Source organism: Mandrillus leucophaeus, unplaced genomic scaffold (genome assembly GCF_000951045.1).
Source record: "Mandrillus leucophaeus isolate KB7577 unplaced genomic scaffold, Mleu.le_1.0 Scaffold1189, whole genome shotgun sequence".
Classification (NCBI taxonomy): domain Eukaryota; kingdom Metazoa; phylum Chordata; class Mammalia; order Primates; family Cercopithecidae; genus Mandrillus; species Mandrillus leucophaeus.
Genome location: NW_012100198.1, coordinates 227,517 through 243,202, shown reverse-complemented (window position 1 = coordinate 243,202; position 15,686 = coordinate 227,517). Strand labels below are relative to the sequence as shown.

The 15,686-nt window shown below is 38.9% G+C and overlaps 1 protein-coding gene across 1 annotated transcript in view; it reads right to left on the bottom strand.

Annotated features, from left to right (window-relative positions):
- Nucleotides 1–15,472, bottom strand: part of FAM102B (family with sequence similarity 102, member B) — a gene marked incomplete at its 5' end in the record, with an annotated part of 42,615 nt that extends 27,143 nt beyond the window's left edge. Inside the window, 3 exons of the mRNA XM_011965935.1 lie at nucleotides 3,677–3,793; nucleotides 9,810–9,839; nucleotides 15,347–15,472. Coding sequence (XP_011821325.1) covers nucleotides 3,677–3,793; nucleotides 9,810–9,839; nucleotides 15,347–15,472 — 273 coding nt within the window. The remainder of the gene's footprint in view (nucleotides 1–3,676; nucleotides 3,794–9,809; nucleotides 9,840–15,346) is intronic.
- Nucleotides 15,473–15,686: the final 214 nt, after the last annotated feature.

Genomic DNA, 15,686 nt, shown 5'->3' with positions numbered 1-15,686 from the left:
ATCAGTAATAATCCTGTGGGTGTGTGGCCATGCTAATCTATCTGTCTTTACTCCCAAATTCCTGTGGTGCCTAAGTGTCTGGTAATGTTTTCCTTCAAGTTGCCACGTTGATATTTCAAGGGATGCTGGCTGGTGGCTTCTAAGGGTAAAAAGCTTCTGGCCTTTGTTCCAGCTTTAGATCAGAATTCAAAGTTTTTTTTTTTTTTTAAATTCTTGAGATAAGGTCTTGCTCTGTCACCCAGGCTGAAGTGCAGTGGTGCTATCACAGATCACTGCAGTCTTAAACTCCTGGGCTCATGATCTTCCTGTCTCAGCCTTCTGAGTAGCTGGGACTATAGGTGCATGCCATACCTGGTGAATTCTTTTTTTTTTTTTTCCTTTGTAGAGATGGGGTCTTGCTTATGTTGTCCAAGCTGATCTTGAACTCCTGGCCTCAAGTGATCCTACCACCTTGGCCTTCCAAAGTGCTAGGATTATAGGTGTGAGCCACTGTGCCCAGTCAGGATTTAAAGCTTTTCTAATATTTTCTAAGATGCTGCTATTCTCTAGTTGCTGACTACCTTTAACAGTCAGTCATAGGACCTCTTTATGTTCTTATGGGAATAATAATGATAATGGTAATAGTAACAGCAACATTAACAACAATCATGATTTGAGAATTCATTATGTGCCAGGCATAAGCTACGTATTTAATATGCATTTTTTCCTTTAATTTTCAGTATTCCTATGAGAGAACAATATTTTCATTTTAACCTCAGGAGATTAAGTGATATTTTAAAAACCAGATAACTAGTAAAGGGCAGAGCTGAGATGTGATCCCAGGGCTGGACATAGCAAAATTCATAGTCTTAATGAATAAAATGATATGTACATTGTTGTATGTTCTCCAGTTAATGGTTGACATGTATCTTATATAAACTTATTTCATTCCTATCTCCTCACCCCAGCACCTCCATGACTATTCCTTTTCTCTTTAAATGGCAAATCTATCCTACTGCACTGATTTCCTCATCATCTCTTCTTTCATAGAACCCTGAGGTCTGCTTTCCAACTCCATTAAAACTGCACTGTTGAATATCATGGATGTCTCAGAAAGGAGATGGAGGTGGCACATACAGCTTTTAAGGAACTGAATAGTGAAGTAGAACAGAGATGTGAGACAGTAGTTGGAGAAGATGAGAGATTAATTTTTGTCCTTTTTTAAAATAAATATGGGAGATAGTGGAGCTGTTTCTTTATATGTTGATGAGGATGGTTCATTCGAGGTAGAGATGATGAGAAGAGGGGATAATCTAAGGGGTAAAGCTCTTGGTTAGGCAAACTTTGGATTCCAGAAGCCAAGAGGAAGGACTGACTTCTAATAGGAGAGGGGACATGCCATCCATTGTAACAGGAGACAAAAAGGATAAGGCAGGAGAGGCAGGTAAAGTCTGTGATGGGAAGATGAGGGAATTTGAGTTTAGTGGCTTCTGTTTTCTCAACAGGATAAGGCAAGGCCAGTATCTGAGAGCAGGAATAGTGTGTTGGGATACGAGGAGAAAAAAGGTATGAGATAGAGTATCTAAAATTGAGAAAGGAAGCATATGAAGGAAGTAGAGTATGACTGCCAGATGGCAGTGAGCACGGCTTCAGTAATGACAGCTAGTCTGGTTGTGTGATTCTCTTCAGCAATGCTCGGCATGCAAGGATAGATATTTAATAACTGAGTTCAACAAAAGTTGGGGATTATTCAGACAATGCAGGGAGACAGGGACAGAGGAGCCAGGAGTATTTTTTTTTTTTTTAAATGGGGTTCTCACTATGTTGCCCAGATTGGTCTCGAACTCCTGGCCTTATGGACCATGAAATTTAAGCTGGATAAAGAGGGAAGTGGAAGCAAGTCAGGGCTGATGGATAGTGGGGAAGTGGTAAGGTTAAAGACAGCTAAGTGAGACTAAGAGGACTGGAAACAGATAGTGTAGGAGGAAGAAAACTTTAAATTGAAATTTTTTAGGGGGTGAAGGTTCTAGGAGTAAAAAGGTCTAGACTCTAGAGTGTGACCATGGCAGTAGGAACTGAGATGATGAGGAGGAAAATATTGCCGGAGATAGGGAGTTTAAGGAACTGAGAAGCCTTAGACTCATAGATGATCAGCTATCAGGAAAAAAAATACAGATAAGATAGTCCACAAGGCTAGCTCGCCCACACAGATGGTGAAGCCACGGAAAAATGATGACCTGAGAAGAGATATAGAGAAAGACTGTGAGCCATGAGCTAAGTCATCAATGGATAGGAGCGAGAAGGTACCTAAGGGGTCAGGAGATGGCAGAGATTAGGAAAGGAGAGAGTGTTATGAATGAATGGTGTAATCTTCAAAAAGTATGTTTTTTTTGTAGGACAAAGTGGGAGAGATGGTGTGGAAGGATGAATGGGAAGCCAGAAGGAAACTACTCCGTGAGTTGGCTCTTAGGAATGTGAGGGTCTGAAATTAAAAAGTTATTTCAATTTCCAACGAAAACACTGTCATTCAGAGAAGAATTATCCATCTTTTCATATAAGAAATAAGACCCCTGACCAGGCAGCAGAAGATATGCGCTGTGGTCCCAGCTCTGCCACTGACTACTTTTGTGAGATACTTTAGTCTCAGCTCTTCATCTATAAAATGTGAATAACAATCTATCCTCATCTGTCTAACTCTGTTCATCTCATGGAGATATGGGCAAGTGCTTTGAAAACTTCTTAGAGTTATAAAACCACAAAGCTATATAATCAACATGATGTGTACAGAAGTTTATACTGTGATACTTTTCTAATTTCTTCCTTGTCTTCTGAACATTTTCCTTCCCATATCAACTCACTGTCCCACCTTTCTTTCCAGCTGCTAAATTCGTGTGAGGGTTACAAAAACCATTTTATGCATTGGACTGGCTATAATAACCATTTTACACATTTTCATATGTGCAGAGCTTAAGATTTGCTGCAAAAAAAGTTTGAAAATTGTAGAATATAAGGTAATTCTTTGCTTCACTAACTTCTGAACACCCAGTTTTTATTCAGAATTATTTTCCTTCCTTATTAGATAACTTACCATCATGGGGTAACCTAACTGAAACACTGCAAAAGGTTTATCTAATGGAGTTTCCTAGGTGCAAAGTACTTTACAAATATTTTCTCAGTTAATCTCATTTAATACTACAATTAACTCTATGAAGTATACATTCGCACTCACTACTAGAGTACATGGCTCCTGATGGTACTCGGAAAAAGCCGGGCAGATGCCCAGAAGTGGGTTCCATCTGTCACTTCACTAGTTTACAAGAGAACCCAGTGGCTTCTATGTACCTATCACAGCTGCTCTGTAAATCACCTTATGGGAGCTACAAACATTTTAAGGTATTCATTAATTCATCATGCTCCTTCCTCCCAATGAACTCTTATGTTGTAGTGGTGTATGTATTCTCTGAATGCTCAAAATATTAAAGAAAAACACCTTAGGACCATGAAGGTGAAGATTTGTTACTTTTCACTGCTTTTGTGACTTAGATGGGGTTTTTCCTTAGGTGATGAATACTTCAGTGGTATGGTCAGTTTATCATATCAGCATTGATTCACATCTTGTCCTTTACAATATATACATACGCTTATTTAAAGGCAGATAATCTTATTTCTTGACAAGTAAATCCTGAAACGTGCTTACTTTAAGAATGGAATTATCCTGTCTTGTATTTTTGGTATCATAGCCTTCCAGTAAACAGCGGCGAGTGGTATTTCCTGATCCAGCAAACTCTGCCAGGTTTAGATCTGCAAAGCCCAGCTATGAAAAGAAAGAGAATTATATTAATAGACTATCTAGTAGGCTTCTATCATATGCTCCTTAAAATAAATATTCAACCCATACCCTAGGACAGGTTTTCTCCAACTTCATTTATTTGTAATTTTTGACAACTTAATACCTGTTCTATTATTTGCTTTGTGTTTTACATTGGTTCACCTTTTATATGAATTTATTTATTCATTCTTGTCTTCAGCAACAGGATCTCTGAAATCAGAATTGATGCAGTAAATATATTTTTTCTATATACATTAAAAATATATATTACTGTTAAAGTAAAAATAATGTATATCAAACAGCTAAAATCATTGCAAGTAATGGTATTCACACCACCCTGTGGGAAATACTAGCAAACCAAGAGTGATAATTTGCATACACATAGAAAAGAATGATTAGACTCTCCTCTCCCTATTCTGGGTCAGGCTCTATGCCAAGTTAACCACTGGTGAAGGCAGATAGTTGCAGGTTATTAAGTTTTCACTCCCCATGCAAGAACTGGAGTGACTTAAGTGAATCACCTATTTTCTTTGGTACCAGTGTCTTCTTGCTGATTATCCTTGAACTGAATCTCTCTTTATGAAACCTAATTCATTCCTTTCTCAGAGCTCTGCCCCACATCAACCCTCTCCGCTGCTGTGCAGAAGTTCAGCTCAAACCTGTTCCTTCTTGTTATTACTGCCCAGGTTCAGTCCCCATTTTCTGCAGCTACCAAAGGTTGCCGTATAGTCTTTCCTCTGATGTTGCTCAACCCTGTTTCTCATTTCCATGTGGTACAACAAATCAACCCCATTTTATCATTATATCATTTTGTGAGCAAGCTAAGTCTACATGACTAAGTGTGGTCTTTTTATTAACAACAAAAAATGAATTGAGTTGCAATTTATTAAGCATGTTTCCATAAATATACAACAAAAAGTATTATACATTTCACAGTATTATACATTTCACAGTATTATACATTTCACAGTATTATACATTTCAAAAACTGCTGTGATTCTAAGTTGTTTGCCTTAGGGTTTTAAAACACACACTGGGCACATATAAATCACATTTGAGATGAATATTTTAATTGCAGGCTGGAGCATTATTTTAACACCTTTTAATTGATACAAAAAGAATGAAGAATAAGAACCCAGAGAGCAGTGGAAGGACCACAAACCCCAAATGCAGTAAGTCAAACACACATCAAGCAGCAGTAATACCCACCTAATTCACACATGGTTACTCTAGTCTTATTGCCTCTCTCTTTTTTTTTTTTTTTTGAGACAGAGTCTCACTCTGTCGCCCAGGCTAGAGTGCAGTGGCATGATCTTGGTTCACTGCAAGCTCTGCCTCCCGGGTTCAAGCCATTCTCCTGCCTCAGCCTCCCGAGTAGCTGGGACTACAGGCGCCCGCCACCATGCCTGGCTATTTTTTTTTTTTTTTGTATTTTCCATGCCCGGCTAATTTTTTATTTTTGTATTTTCAGTAGAGACAGGATTTCAGCATGTTAGCCAGGATGGTCTCGATTTCCTGACCTCGTGATCCACCCGCCTTAGCCTCCCAAAGTGCTGGGATTACAGGCGTGAGCCACTGCGCCCAGCTGTCTTACTGCCTCTCTTGGAGGGGCAAAAGATCAGCAGAAAAAGCCTGGATATGTCCAGGACAAAGCCATATCCAACCGGGCATGTGAAGACTCACATGACTGATCACACATTATCAGTGTACCTTATTTGATACATTATCCTTCTCCTTGACCCTCCAACACTGCTTTCTCATCCTCACTTTCTGCTGATGACCTTACTGCCTATTTCAATCAGAAAATTAAAGCAATCAAAAGAGCACTTAACTTCAATAAGCTTTTACTGCCAGTGACATCCACTCACCTACCTGCATCTGTGCCCACATACTTGCTTTCCCACTTACAGTACTGTCTCAGGCCAACCACTCTCCTCTTGCCCACTCAAGTTAATCACTTCAGTTATTCTTTCTGCTCTTGTGCATTCTAAAATTTCCCTACTCTGCTGGATCGTTCCCAAAAGCACACAAACATGCTGGATTTTCTCCTACTTTAATGAACAAAAGAAAACAAAACAAAACCTCACCCTACATCTCTCTCCAGGCTATTGAACCATTTTTTTTCTGGCCCTCTTTACAGCAAAACTTCTTGTAAGAGGTTTTTTTTTTTTTTTAAATTTTATTTTAAGTTCCAGGATACATGTGTAGGACATGCACGTTTGTCACATAGTTTGCCATGGTGATTTACTGCACCTATCAACCCATTGCCTAGGTATTAAGCCTAGCATGCAATAACTATTTTTCCTGATGCTCTTGCTCCCCCCCGCCCCCTCCCGACAGGCCCCAGTGTGTGCTAATCCCCTCCCTGTGTCCACGTGATCACATTTGTTCAGCTTGCACTTATAAGTGAGAACATGCAGTATTTGGTTTTCTGTTCCTGCATAAGTTTGCTGAGGATAATGGATTCCAGCTCCATCAATGTCCCTGAAAAGGACATGATCTTGTTCCTCTTGAAAGAGTTTTCTCTGCAGTCTCCTATTGCTCCGTGCCTGGCTACCTGACCAACTTCATTTCCTCCTTTTCCTCATTTACTCTGGCAGCCACAATGTCCTGTTTCTTGAAAATGCCAAGATCACTTCAAGGCCTTTAGCACTTACTGTTCTTTTGCTGGAAATGCTGTCTCTCAGATTTTCTTATAGCTTTCTCCTTTACTCCATTCAGGTCAATGTTCAAAAGTCATCTCTCTAAAGGGGCCTTCCCTGACCATCCTATATCACATCCCTCTTCCCTCCCTTACTCTGTAGTTACCACCTTCCTCCCCTTACCTGCTCTATTTTTCTCCTTAGTAGTTATCATCACATCACGTACACACATATTTCATATTTGCTTATTGTCTGTCCTTCCAACAACCCCTGTTCCCATTAGCACATAAGTTCCACAAATGCAGGGGTTTTTGTCTGTCTTGTTCACTGCTGTATCTCCAGTACTTAGAACAGTACCAAGAACAGTGTCTGGCACTTAATGCATATTTGTTGAATAAAAGAATAGCCCATTGGCTTACCACCTACTGTTGTAATGTTGTTATATTACACTGTCAATAAGTTAAAAAAGGGGAGAATCTGATCAGTGCTTCTTAGGCCTGCATGTTTATGTTCCCCCAAAATTCCTATGTTGAAACCCTAACCCCCGAAAGGGTGGTATTAGGTGGCAGGGCCTATGAGAGGTAATTAGGTCACAAGAGTGGAGTCCTCAAGAATGGATTAATGCCCTTTTAAAAAGACACAAGAGAGCTTGCTTCCTTTTTCTCTGCTCTCTGCCATTTGAGGACACCACGAGATGACAGACATCTGCAAAGCAGAAAGCAGGCCCTCAACAGACTGGATCCACCAGCACCTTGATCTTGGACTTCCCAGCCTCCAGAACTGTGGGAAATAAATGTTGTTTAAATCACCTAATCTATGGTAATCTGCTATAGCATCCCAAACTAACTAAGACAGCCCCTATTAAGAAAGTATATTAAAAGGTGGGGCATGTCAATGTGATATTTCAGGCTAACAGTTACTAATGAGTGAAGTCAATATTATCAAGCATCTTTTATATGACAGACCCAGTTGTAGACACTGGGAAACAGTGATGAATAGGACATCTACTCTGCTTTCAAAGAGCTTACATTCTAGTGAAGAACCAGAAAGTCTATGTTTCCTTACGACTTTTTCTTTGGCTTCACTGAGTAACTGTCTCATGAAATGGCATATATACATAAAAACTAGCTGTATTTGTCACAGATATTAATTCATTCATGAAATAATCTTCAGCATCTACATTTCAGGTAATATGGAAGTCATTCCTACTCTTACAGTTTAATAGGGGAGGACAGAAAAGTGAACAGATTCCTTAATGCAGTGTGAAAGTACTGTGATAGAGGGAGACAGTTACAAGAAACAGAGGAAAAGAAAAGTTCTTAGTGGGGAGGGATGACTAAGCTAAGTCTTTAATGATACATGAGTTGACAGGACAAGAGGAGGGAGAAATATAAAAATGGTAGGAAAAGACATCAAGTTACAAAGCAAAAGGATAAGATAGCATGGGATACTCCAGGAGGTTTGTGAGGGTGGTATGTGTGAGGCATAAGGATGAGTGTATGAGTGTGTATGTGTGTGTTCATGTGCAGATGACAGTAGAGATGACAAGGTGTGTCTCACACGCCAGGTTAAGAAATTTTCATTTTCCTTTATAAGCAATGAATAGCTGCTAAAGGACTAAAAATGGGGGAATGATATGATCACGTTTTAATTTTAGAAAGATGACTTTGGCAATAATATGGAGGATGGAAGGAGATAACAAAGACAGAGAGACTAGACAGAAGGCCAGTGCAGGCTGTAAATAAAAAATAAGGAAGGCATAACCTGAGGCAGTGGCCCTGGGAATGGAGAGAAGGTATGGTTTCAAGACCTTTTTAGAGGGAAAAAATGAAGAGGACAGGTCAACTACAGCAGACCTTGTTGTCTGCCTAGCCCAGAATCAATGCCCTCCTATTCCTTGATAGCAAAGCCTTGATTTATTTTTAATTAGTTAATTAATTAATTATTTACTGAGACAGGGTCTCACCATGTTGTCCAGGATGGTCATGAATGCCTGGGCTCAAGTGATCCTCCCACCATGGCCTTCCAAAGTGCTGGGATTACAGGCATGAGCCACCACGCCCAGTCACAAAACCCTGGTTTTATTCAGGTGTCCAGTCTCAGTTCATCCATGTGTACAAGGAAGGAAACCCAAACCCTAGCTCACTGTTAGACTGTGATTAGTTTAAGCTAACCATGGCAATCCATTCCGATTGCCCACAACCAGTTTAGGGTGGGCGTATAATCCAGTTCCAGCCAATGAAAGGTATGGGAAAACCCTCTGAGGGTCATCTAGAAAATGTTTGCTCACTCAAAAAAATGTAATACAGGGAGAAGCAGCTGGATTTTTGTCATACGTGAATGTGTTGACTTAAAATTAAGCAGCCAGCCAGCTGGTGTCCAGAAGGGGAGCTGGCCAAGAACAAAGTCGTCACATAGAGAATGGCAGAATGGAAAGAGAAAAATAATGACTTCTTGATGATGTTCTTCAGTCAGCGGATTGACCAGTTCTGGAGCAAGTCTATCTCACATCTCCTTGTTTTGTAATATTAAAAAAATCTCTAGTTGAGGAAGGTTTTCTATTACTTTAACAAAGAACATCCTGGCATTGCAACCAACTAGATTTAGGGTGTTCAGTAAATATGGAGGTTAAAACTAATGTACAGGGGCCAGGCAAGGTGGTTAATGCCTGTAATCTCAGCACTTCGGGAGGCCAAGGCAGGAGGATCACTTGAGGCCAGGAGTTCGAGACCAGCCTGGGTAACATAGCAAGACCCCATGTCTACAAAAATAAGAAACAAAATTTAGAAAGTTAGGGAAAAAAAAGACTAGTGTACAATCTCTCAGTTCAGGTGACTGGATTGATGGAGGTACCATTCACAGAGACTGGAAGTAAAAAAGGACTATGTGAGTTTTTGGTAATGTTGTTACTAAATCCTTCTAGTCAGCAAACAGGTGAGCACATCCACTAGTAATTCCACAGAGCTAGCAAAAGTAAAAACCAGCAGTACTTATCATGTATACACAGAGTGCTAAGACAGCAAAAAGGACAGGTCCTCTTACAGTGGGGGGAGGTGGGCCTGGCCACACTTCCCAGGTGAGATCCTTTGAATTATCACATGCTATGGCTTAATGCAAAGTAGAGATCATCCTCTAGAGCAGGGAGGCTGAATCTAAAGAATAACATTCCATAATCAGCATTTAGAAAGATTATGCCTATAATTTACTGTTAGATCCAACTGTTCAATCTCCAAGTTGCTTTATATAAAAAGAGACAAGCTTGAACAGATATTAGAAGAGTAAACAATTTAATTTTTAAGCCTATAAATAGCAATAAGCAACATTACACGTTCCAAAGCAGTTAAAGAACCTCTGCTTACCTTTGCATAAGCTTTTCCACCTTTTAATTCCTGCCAACGACATAAAATACTGTAAGGATATCATATAATAAAAGATTTAAAAATAAGTATGTCAAATAATTCTGAAGTAGACATATATATGCTGGAAAATATCATAGACAGTAAAATTCTGATGATCTTAAATCCAACTATTTAAGACTCCCACAAGCCCCCCAAATGACCAGAATTTTTATTTAGCATTTCACTTTAATCTAAATGAGACAAATGGTGAGAACATAAGCTAATATTTTATCTATTTGCTGAAGAAGAAATGGTCAAAAAGTGTTGTGGACTCACTGCAAAAACCTGAATCACCAAAGAAAGGTTAAATTATTTACTCAGTTAAGCATACTAATATGGTATAGAAAGATTTCAACAGGACTTGAAACCACCCCCCAGGGACAACTAGTTTTTATGAATCACTGAAGAGATACTCTATGCATGTAAAAGTGTACATTTAGTATAGTGCAAACCCTCTTACCTAAGGTGAACAAGGTTGACCAAAGTGAAAATAATAAAAAAAAAATAGATACATGTCTTTTTTAACTTAAAATATGTCACTGTACATAAATTCGTCAAATCTTTAGACTTGTTTTCGCACAGCTGTGAGAATTAAGTGTAAAACACTCAGGACAATACCTAGCACATGGTATGTGTTTGTATATATGTCTTTGTCATTATTAGGGCCAAACTCCCCACTCCCTACCTACTTTTAAAAATGCATCTGCTGGATGGTGTTGTCTCATCTTTTTTGCATAAATCAGATACATAATGCATTATTTATCATTTCCATCTTTCAAGCGGTGAATACAAATATGTTAAGGAACAATCTATGATAAACTCTATTATCATTCATGAATATTTGCTGTTCCTCCCCTTCCCTGCTTCACTGATTTCAGGTGTGGCCATGCTATTACATCTACCCCATTATGAATGATCGCATTTTCATTAGATGACTGTCATATTCTTTAATAGTGCCTTTCCTTAAGAAAACAAAATTTTCTCCAGATGATCCTTGTTTCTGCTAACTAATTCTTTTATTTGCTCCCCTCTATAGCCAAACTCATCAAAAGACTTATCTATATTTGCTATATCCTACTCTCTATTCAACCCACTCCAATTGGGCTTTCATCCTTATTTTCCCTCTGCAATAGTTCTTTTTCATTTTTTATTTATTTTATTTCTTAGAGACAGGGTCTCTCTCTGTCAACCAGGCTGGAGTGCAGTGGGATGACCATAGCTCAGTGAAACCTCAAACTCTTGGGCTCAGGAGATCCTCCCACCTCAGCCTTCTGAGTAGCTAAGCCTACAGGTGCATGCCACCCCACCCAGCTAATTTTTTTTCTTTTTTCTTTTTTTTTTGGAGAGATGGGGTCTTGCCATGTTGCCTAGTTTTGTCTCAAACTTCTGGTCTTAAGCAGTCCTCATTCCTCGGCCTCCCAAATTGCTGGGATTATAGGTGTGCTCAGCCCTTTGTAATAGCTCTTAAGATTACCAATGATCTTCATTTTGTTAAAGCCAAAGGCTCCCGGTCTTCATCTTATTCAACATCTCAGCGGTAGGTGACAGGCTTGGCCACTCCACCTCCTTTGCTGCATCATTTTCTTTGCTAAACTTCCACAGTACCACAATTGCCTGGTTTTAATCCTACCTCGTTGGCAACTCCTCACTCTCGTTTGCTGGAGCTATTCCTTCACTCAACCTCTGTAGAAAGAATGCTAGTCATATCCCAATCATCCATTTCCCCCCACTCCATAGTAACAGAATCCTCTATTTTTAGTTGGATATCTGGCTGCACAATAATGACCATTTATATGTTGTAACTCTATGTCAAAACATAAGCACTTCTCCCTTCAACTTTCAGAAAACACCTAAGTGGTCTCTGTGATTCATCTAACACAGCAGCAAAAGTGATCTTACAGAAGATGATGTCTCTCCTTATTAAAATCCTCCAATACTTCCAATTATAATTAGATGTAAACTTTTCATAAGGCCCGGCCTGATCTAGTGCATCCAATCCCACTACCAAGAACTTTGCCTCTCTGTTTCCCACGCCGCAGCTAGGCTGGTCTTGTCATTTAAACATGCCAGACTTGCTGTTTACACTGCATAGGGTTCACAGTACTTCTGAATCTGTGGTTTGATATCTTTGATCAGTTTTAGAAGATTCTCAGTCACACTCACTTGTCTCTCCTCCTAGGGTTTATACAGTTAGACCTTTCTACTGTCTCCTACATGTCTTACCTTCTTTCTTGTGTATTCCACCCTTGTTCTCTCTGTGATTTCGCCTGAATATTTTCTTCTGTCTTATTTTCCAATTTACCAATGCTCTCTTCAGTTATGGTAAACCTGCTGTTAAATCCATCTGTTGAAGTTTTATTCATTTACTTAGCTTTAAATTTTAGTTAATGTACTTTTCAGTTTTAGAATTTGCTTTTTTTTTTAAAACAATTTTAGCTCTCTGATGAAATTCTCCATCTTGTTCACTAATTATAGTTATTGTAAACGTTTGTCTTTGATCTTTCCAAAATCTGTATCTTCCATAGGTCGCTTTTTATCATATACTCTTCCTTTTGATTTTTGGTCAAGTAGTCATGTCTCTTTATATGCTTGATAACTGTGTATGAAAACTTGAAGAAATAATTTGAGGTTCAGAGTGATAGGAGAAGGCATACATTTGCTTTTGGCAAGTAGTAAGGAAGAGGCAGATCACCTTCATCTAAGAAGGGATTGAGCTGACTGGAGGCTGGGTTTCAGTCTTTGTAAGGCTGATCTGTATGTGTTACACTCTTCCTAGTAGGTTGAAACTCTTAGAGAGTGAGTCCCAACTGAAAACCTGAGGTGTTTACCAAGGCCCCTCCTCCCTGGTGGTCCCCAGATTCCAGTTTTTGTTCCTTTAGACCTGTAAGATTGCTGCAATCTCAACTTAGTGTCTTCACTGCTCATTCTTTTGTGCGCAGCTTCTTTGCCACTACTTGCAAATCAAAAAATGCTTTGAGGGTAAAAGCAATGCCAAATGTCAGGCTTATCTTTATGCTTCCCTTCCCTATGGATTCTAAGCCCCTCAAGTCCTGACTACCTCAGTAGCTTCCGACGCCTTCAAGCAGCTGTTTTGGATATTCTGTCTAGCTTTTCTAATAGTTTTTAGAGGGAGCGGTGGTCTGCAACAAGCTAGTCCATTAATTTCAGAAGTATTAAAATAATCTCCATGTTTATTATACTGTAGGGCCTGGTATGGGTTGAATTATGTCCCCTGTCTCCCTAATCCAAAAAAAGACATGAAGTCCTTACTTCAGAATGTTTCCTTGTTTGGAAGTAGGGTCTTTTTTTTTTTTTTTTTTTTTTTTGAGACAGGGTATGGCTCTGTCATCCAGGCTGGAGTACAGTGGCATGACCACGGCTCACTGTAGCCTTCTGGGCTCAGGTGATCCTCCCACCTCTGCCTCACAAGTAGCAGGGACTACAAGTGCGTGCCACCACACCTGATTAAGTTTTGTATTCCTTGTGGAGATGGGATTTCTCCATGTGACCCAGGCTGGTCTTGAAATCCTGGGCTCAAGCAATCTGCCTGCCTCAGCCTCCCAAACTTCAAGGATTACAGGTGTGAGCCACCATGCCTGGCCAGAAATAGGGTCTTCATACAGGTACTCAAGTTAAAATGAGGTCCTAATCCGGTATGACTGGTATCCTTATAAAAACAGGAAATTTTGACAGAGAAACAGACATGCACAGAGGGAAAATGATGTGAAGACACAAAGGGAGAAAACAATCATGTGAATGGAATAATGTATCCACAAGTCAAGGAATGAATGACTGAGGCTGCTGGACATTAGGCAAGAGGTGTGAGTTTCTCCCCCAGCACCTCCAGAGGGAGCATGGCCCTGCTGACACCTTGACTTTGAACTTCTGTTGTCCATAACTCAGACAATAAGTTTCTGTTGTTTAAAGCCACCCAGAGTGTGCTATTTAGTTATAGCAGTCCTAGGAAACTAATACAGGGACTTCTTGCTTTCAGGTCCTACTCCTTTAGAATGGCCTTTCCCTAGACCTTTACATGGTTGCCTCTTCTTCAAATGTTCTTTCAGAGAAGTCTTCATTGACTCCTGCCTCAGTTCTCTAAAATAATCTCCTTTGCCCAAGCTATTCTCCATTACTGAATTGTTTCCTACACATAAAAGTTATCATGAGCTCAAATAATCTTATTTGGCTACATGTTTATGGTCTCTGTCTTTCCTATCACACCTCCCCCAACTCCATCCAGAAAGTAAAGTCCTTGGGGGCAGAAACTCATTCCAGTTCACCACTGTCCTCCCAGTGCCTGCAATAGTACCATTGGCTGGTCACTGATTGCTTCCCTGTGTCCTAGGCAACAGAGTGCACTATCAAACTTATTTTTGTCAACTTTATAGGTAAAAAATGGTATCTAATTTGTAGTTTTAATTTGTGTCAGACTCAGCATATTTTTATGTTTAAAAGCTATTTATAGTTTTTTGTGAAGTGTTTATTCTGCCCCTTGCCTATTTTTTTAAAGGGTTGTTGATTTTTAAAATTAATTTATTTGAAGGTGCTCTTTCTATACTAAGGAAAGTCGTCCTTTGTCACAATTTGTGACTATTTTCCCCTAATTTAAGACTTTGTTTATGTTATATTTTGCAATGCATAAAGTGTTTATATGGTTGAGTTTACTAATTTTTCTTTTATGGCTTCTTTTATATAATACTTAAAATATTATTTAGTATATCATATTAAGTATTTCATATAATACTTAAAATACCATGGCAATGGTATTCTGATACAGAAGGATGCAGAACTGGCGTCCTTCTGGCGTGGAAAACAGCAAGGCCAGAGACTCTTGCTTTCATTCTAAATCCTTCTTCTCTATTTAATTTTTGACCATTATATGTATTATTTTGGTAAGTAAAACATATGCATACATACAAAAATACACACACACACAAAGTTGAACCATATGAAATTACCATTTTTTTAAGATTATTGGTAATTTGCTTCAACCTAACACTGGGAAAGACAATATACAGGAAAGAAAACAAACTTGGAATCAGAAAACTCTGTTTGAGTCTCTACTTTGCCATTTATTAACTATGTAAATTTGGGCAAGTAACTTCTCTGAGCGCTGGTTTTCCTGAAAATGGAGAAAATAACACCTAATTTCAGGGTTACTGGATATATTACACATAAAGTTCCCAGAACAATGCCTAATAAAAACTAGGTATTTAACAAATAGTGGATATAGATATATATAGTCCCCAAACTAATACAAATAAGATTAATACTTATATGTATAGTGAGATGAAGATTCTTGAATAATAATTGTAATTTATAACCTCAGATTCTTCATCATATTTACCACGGTATTTTAATTACCACAGCAAGTGTGAAGTGAAACTGCATATATAGTTCTAATGAAAAAGATAAAGCAGAGCTAAACAAAGCAAGCTAGTGACTATGGAACTAATTATGGTTCCTGAAAGGGAAGAAATAATAGGCTATTTTTATACCTTCCTCACAGACACTCTGTAGATACAAGGATCTAGGATGCCTGTGGCAGCACTTGCACTCATTTTGCACATAAATGAGAACTTCTTTCTCCAGCGAACACAGTTTGCTTGTACCACCTCCCTGAAGGAAAGAAAAAAAGAGCCAATTAATTAACTATTATTGGTGACATGTTAAAAAACACACCCATACTTTCACTCAAGTCTAACATGCAAAGGTAATGTGCTAAAAGCCAGTATTTGTAAATAGTGTAACAGGAAGGAAGCAAATTCCTAACAATGTGATCTGAAAATCTTTGGAAGGTTTTAATTATCCACAGGAAGCTGGAAAAAAAGTGAGTTT